Source organism: Dermochelys coriacea, chromosome 9 (genome assembly GCF_009764565.3).
Source record: "Dermochelys coriacea isolate rDerCor1 chromosome 9, rDerCor1.pri.v4, whole genome shotgun sequence".
NCBI lineage: Eukaryota > Metazoa > Chordata > Testudines > Dermochelyidae > Dermochelys > Dermochelys coriacea.
In genome coordinates, this window is record NC_050076.1 from 42646390 (window position 1) to 42652790 (window position 6401).

Here is a 6401-nt window from a genome sequence, read left to right on the forward strand (position 1 = left end):
AGGGAGCGCTGCGGGTATACAGAAAGATGCTCCGTAGCATCCTGAGCCTGCGGAATTGGGGGAAGCTACGAGATAGTTAAGTGTAGAGCTCACTAATCCTGCACGCCGGGGAAACTCCCACTAGAGACCGAGAGTTTTTCCCGAGTAAATTCTGCAAGGGAACTGTTTGCTAAGTTAAAAGGAAGCTCATAGCCGGGATTAAATATGTGCATAAAAATGCTAGGAGACTTATTTTTAACCAGCTCTTCGCATTCTGATGCGCACACTCTTTGGACAACCTAGTTTTCAGGGATTGGTTCCGGAGAGCCGAAGTTTGTAAACACAGGTAGCTGTAGCTATACATGACGGCTCGATCTTTAAAATGGCAGCGAAGGAGCAACAAGGAGCCTCGAATTTAGAAAACAAGCAGGCGAGTTCTCGTGCATTGTTCCTTAGAACCGAATAATTCCTTGCAAGTCATCACAAAATAACGTTTTAAGTAATACACCTCCATTTGTGCGACTGCAAAGGGAGCAGCCACCGTGACTTTTTTTTTGTACGATACCTTTGAGACGCTTCTGCAGGGTGGCCGGTGCACGCTTCCTTCTTGCTGCTCACAGTCGCTTTACCTGAAGATAAAAAGGGAGATAAAAATGTCACAGGCACATAGAAACTTCCAATTAACCGGGGGAAAACAGTTCAACTCTGTAGTCTGGATATCTCCCAGAAAAGATTCCACCCTATAATCTCCCCTCAATCCCTTCCTAGCCTCCTTTTGTTCGCTCATCTGCGTGTCCCTTTAAGTTTGTAGGTAAACAAGCGCGGTCTGTTTTCGATCACATTTGTATGCTCTGGGTGGAGAAAGCCCTGCTCCTGGACCTGATTCTTCAGCCTTTACTCTTTGAATTCAGTGTTTTTTACTCTTGTGTGGCAGGGCTGCGAGAACCGAGCCCCGTTTTATTGTGTAACAGTTTTAACAGGTGTGGGTTGGGTTTTTTGTTTGTTTTTACTCTTTTTTTCGACTGTAATCAGTTATCTGGGCACTGTGCCAAGACTCTGGTGAGTATAAATGCAAATGTACAGATAGACATAGACATCTGAGAATGGGGAAAGAGTTCCCTGTATCACAATCAGTTCCCACTTACAGCTATTGATTTCAGTGTAGGGCTGTGGATTCGGTTTCTAGGCTGGGAGTGGAAGGAAATTTGCAGCTAACTACACAGTAGGCATGTTTGAGCTCACATCCCTGGTGCTAACATGAATGCCTGTGCCAGCCAAACCCAAATAACATGGTAGGTTTGCAATGAAATTTGAACGCTTCCTTTTACTGCTGATAGAACCTCATGTCACTGTAGTACTTAGCATTTCCCCCTCACTTAACTGGACATTCGGGTAATAATTTATCCACCTTTCACTGAGAGATCATCTCTGTCAGGACTTCCTCAAAATCTCCAGCTGAGAGAATTATTCAAAACTGTGGCAAAGAAAGTTTCGAGAAGACTTCTTAAAAATCGAATGTGAAATATCTCAATAGATCGATTTCAGAGTAGCAGCCGTGTTAGTCTGTACTCGCAAAAAGAAAAGGAGGACTTGTGGCACCTTCGCGACTAACAAATTGATTTGAGCATAAGCTTTCGTGAGCTACAGCTCACTTCATCGGATGCATCCGATGAAGTGATCGAGATCGAGAACGTTTAATTTAAATTTACATGGCCATTTGATTTTTTTCAGTTGAATACCCACTCTTTCTCTCCTTTTGCTAAGTAAGGCTAATCACTGGGGTTTAATTATGAATTAGAAATGAACTCGACCATGCCTCGCTGGCTCCCCCGCTATAGGAGAAAGGGTTCCTGACGAAAGCGGAACTTACAAATCAGAAAAGAGCAAGTCCTTGAGTGCATTGGAAATCTGAGCCTCCGGAGCTAGAGACGCTTTGCTGCCTCTTGAAAAACAGGCAGGGCTCAGAGAGAAACTTTCCCAGCTCCTAAGGGAAAGGGGCTTTGAGTATCAGCTGGCTCTGGGCGCAAGTTTGATCCAAATCCATACCAAGAAGGGACTGACTCTGAGCCTCTGCCTGTGGGATTGGGCTTCGAGGCGCTCAGCAAGCAGGAAAGCTGGTTCTTTTCCCCCTGGGAAGAAGAGTGGACTTGGGTGCCATGATGGCCAGCTACCAGGACGCCGAGGAGGACCCCGTAGCCCTGCTGGCTCACGACCCCAACGCCAGCAAGGAGGCCGAGCGAGCCAAGGACGAGCTGAGCCCGGAGAAGGGGGCCGAGAAGCCGGACCCCTCTCAGAAGCCCCCCTACTCCTACGTGGCTCTGATCGCCATGGCCATCCGGGAGAGCGCGGAGAAGCGGCTCACGCTGTCCGGCATCTACCAGTACATCATCAGCAAGTTCCCCTTCTACGAGAAGAACAAGAAGGGCTGGCAGAACAGCATCCGCCACAACCTGAGCCTCAACGAGTGCTTCATCAAGGTGCCCCGCGAGGGCGGCGGCGAGCGCAAGGGCAACTACTGGACGCTGGACCCGGCCTGCGAGGACATGTTCGAGAAGGGCAACTACCGGCGGCGGCGGAGGATGAAGAGGCCCTTCAGGCCGCCCCCGACCCACTTCCAGCCGGGCAAGAGCCTCTTCGGCAGCGACAGCTACGGCTACCTCTCCCCGCCCAAGTACCTGCAGTCCGGCTTCATGAACAACTCGTGGCCGCTGGCCCAGCCGCCCGCGCCCATGCCCTACGCCTCCTGCCAGCTGGCCGGCGGCAACGTCAGCCCCGTCAACGTGAAAGGACTGTCGGCCCCGGCCTCCTACGGCCCCTACTCCCGGGTGCAGGGCATGGCCCTGCCCGGCATGGTGAACTCCTACAACGGCATGAGCCACCACCACCACCACCCGCAGCAGCTCAGCCCCGCCAGCCCCGCGCCGCCTGCCGCCCCGGCCCCCAACGGAGCCGGCCTCCAGTTCGCCTGCGCCCGCCAGCCCGCCGAGCTCTCCATGATGCACTGTTCCTATTGGGACCACGACAGCAAACACAGCGCCTTGCACTCCCGGATAGACATCTAGAGACCCCCGCCCTCCTGTCTCTCTGTCTCTTGTTTCTCCTCTGTAGTGGCGGATTTGTCTAAAGTGCTCTCTGTGCCAAAAATGGGTACAGCGGGAAAATGTAAGCCCTGCTCCGCGTTTGGTTGAAGTCAGTGTAAGTGTTGAACTTTAAAAACCCTCTAGCTGCAGCGAGAGATCTGCGTGATCCTGTTTGAGTGTAAGGCTATCAAGCGATGGCCGGTTTGTCTGATTTATAACAAGGGGTGGGGGAGAGACTGACTTAAAAAGAAAAAAAAAGCATGCCATTACAAATATACAGTTTTGTCCTCAAACGTATGCGCCACTTTGTAATTTGGCACTATTATTTTTGGGCGTTGAGGAAAGTAAACTGAGGGGGGAGGGGGGGGGAATAGAAAAACCACCAATTCGATCTCCGCTAATTGTAGATTTGTTGCGGGGACAGGCCTATCCGCTGCGTATCACAGGACTTGTATAGTCTGGAAAGAATTGCACTTCTTCAAAGTTCTGTCCTTGTGTCAAAAGAGTACTTACTTGGGGACTGTTTTTAAAGCAGAACACATGCCTACATTTCATAGCAATGCTGTTGATATTTGAAACAAACAAAAAATAGCAAGAGTAACTTGTGAAATATGTCGGCAGTGATATAGATATATGTATATTAAAGTAGAAAACGTCCTGTGAGGTCTTAAGAGTAATTTTATACAGGTCTAAAATAATATTTTGAAGTTATAAGAAAAAAGACGGTTTCCTATAATAATTGGGATTTTTTTCCATGCGCATTATTATTATTATTATTATTAAATAAAAGTTAAATTTTATCTTCATATTTTTGACCAAAAACCTCCTGGCCCCAAATTTGGCAGGTTCTGCGTTTAACTGCTCCGCATCTTTCTTACAAAGTTTTGGTCCTCCGACTTTAAATAGATTAATGTGAAAAACATAGATGTTTATAAATATTGGGGCCAGTTCATAGCGATTTTATAAATATTTCTGTAAGCTGATAGATACTATGGCATAGTACCATTTTTGGGACCAACTTTTCTAGAGTAAACTAGCACTTTTATTGTATTTTCTAGCATTGTAAAGTCTCCAATAAAATTTTTTTCTTTCTTTTAATATTGTTTTATTTTCCTTCAGTCCTGCGTGCTCCACTGCTGATATGCAAATTCATTGAGAGATTCAGTGCAAAATATTTTAATTGGCTTGAATAGTTGCAGAGATTCCTAACATTCTAAAATAAAATGCAAAAATTGGGATGTGATTTGGTATAGCATAGTGTATAAAAATACGCATCTAGATAGACATGTGTGTAGGGTAGATACAGTTTATATGCAGATTACCCACGCTTGATATTTTTATTCCAAGTCTAAATAATTGAAATGTTCTAAGCAGCCAAAACTTAATAATTCTGTTTTTAAAATATACTGAAGGCAGTCTTTCTTTTCGTTGTTGTCATGCAGAAATATTAAACTTTAGTCTCTTCCCTATGACCAGAGTCCGATCCTGCACTCCTAACGCAGACAAAACTCCACCTAAAGTTCTTTAGCTTCATTTGGAGTTTTGTCTGAATAATGATTGCCAGATTCGGCCTTAAAGGGTATTATGTTTTCACAAAGCCAGTCATTTTGAGCCACTCCAAATTATCTACCAGAACAGAGTAACAATTGCTTTGCTTTCACTGCTCTTCTGCGATCATATTTGCAGAGGTAGATAATACGGATTTCGTGTTCTCTTTTGCAGCTGTGGTAATGTAGGGAATAAACAGCTGTGCTATTTGGATTAAACCAATAACAAGTTCGAACCCCCGTTTGACTCCTTCCTCTTCTGCTAAAGGTACCAATTCCATAAAGGAAAACTACACTGCTTGCATAACTGATAAACATAACAATTCAAAAAGCTATTAAATTATTCTGGAGACGTGTCAGAATTGTTTTGTTATTGGAAGGTACTTGGAAAGCATACCCTCTTTAAAATACTGTGCATTCTTAACATGCCCGCTGTTTGTTGTGACTTAGAAAGCATCTAAACAGCAATTCAGTAATGCAAATAATATTATCTGCGGTGGCAGCTGCATTACTCAAAATGTTATAAGGTGGCAGTGCATCCTTTTTTGTAACCCCAGGCATCCGAATTTTATTTGTCCTCGCAACCTGTCTCTATAGTATTTACTCTACGATGTTGGTGGTTATGTTAGCAGCTGTTTCTGGGCCTTGACTTTGCTTTAAAATCTGCCTGTACTTACTGGTGACAGACACCTTCCTTGGTTATACAATATATTCTTGAGAGTTAAATGGAGACTGAGCAAAGAAATTCTTGAGCAGGATAAAGTTACTTCCCATCAATTTCTAATTAATGAAAGACCATGAATGCATAGTGCAGTGAAGATATAGGAGGTTAGTTTTGTCATTGTTTTATTAGATCTGTTATTCCTACCGGTAGTAATGGGGTCCCTTCCTCTCTCCCCTTTCCAATTTAATGGGATCTCCTTAGCACGAAAGGAATAATGTAGATAGGTAAATCAGGGCGACTGAAAAGTGTCCATAACCTGGCTTGTTTGTGTTAGTGACTATCCTCATTTTAAAACCTACAGTTTGTTTTTAAAAACTAGGTGTTTTCAAAATCCTCTCCTTTCTTGATCGGGGGAAAACAAAAAACAACAACAACAACAACAAAACCCAACCCCGACTGAAAGCTTGACTGCACGCAGAAATGCTGTAATAATCCTTATACTAAACAGGTCAGGGTTAAATGATAAGAGATTCATATAATTAGATACAATTTCACAACAGAACATAGGTATAAATTATTATTTTATTATATGTGTGCAATTTTAAACTAGTGAGGGTTGGAGTGTGACAAATTATGCAGGTATGTCCCAAAACTACATTATTGGGGACCGAGCTGGAAGAAAGCCTAGCACCGACTGAAATTTCAGCAGCAAAATAAGAGGGCTGATGTATGCCGAAGTTCCCAACTCCTGACTTCTGCTTAGCCTACTCATGGCTTGCTAACAAGTAGCATTGGTTTGAATGGCATTTCTGACTCCTGCAACAGTGTCCAAAAGAGACACTCTGATTACAAGGGCTTCCTAATCTTCCTTAAAATCAGTCCTGTGATGCAGTTTCCTCTCTGTGTAATGCCCTTCCATTTTGTCCCTGGGCCTTTGCAGACTCTGCGGGGGGATAAATATGCAGCTCTTAATACAGAAACAGAGCTTTCCCTTTATTTTCAGGAAACTTTGCTTCCACCTAAAATAAGCCCCTTGATAACATTCCACTGTCAGGCGTTCAGAGGGTAGTTCCCCCTGTCAGCAAAGACTGGCAGTCTACCACTATTAACAATGTCTCTTACAAAATAACG

At 44.4% G+C, this 6401-nt stretch overlaps 1 protein-coding gene across 1 annotated transcript; it reads left to right on the forward strand.

The window, feature by feature from the left end:
* Positions 1–1668: 1668 nt before the first annotated feature.
* Positions 1669–5941, forward strand: FOXL2 (forkhead box L2). The gene has a single exon (XM_038416724.2). The coding sequence runs from the start codon at positions 2136–2138 to the stop codon at positions 3039–3041; it is 906 nt and encodes a 301-aa protein (XP_038272652.1). The 5' UTR covers positions 1669–2135; the 3' UTR covers positions 3042–5941.
* The last annotated feature ends 460 nt before the right edge of the window (positions 5942–6401 follow it).

What these genes read in the sequence shown, in the direction of transcription:
- FOXL2 (XM_038416724.2), top strand. Translation starts at nt 2,136, where the DNA reads ATGATGGCCAGCTACCAGGACGCCGAGGAGGACCCCGTAGCCCTGCTG.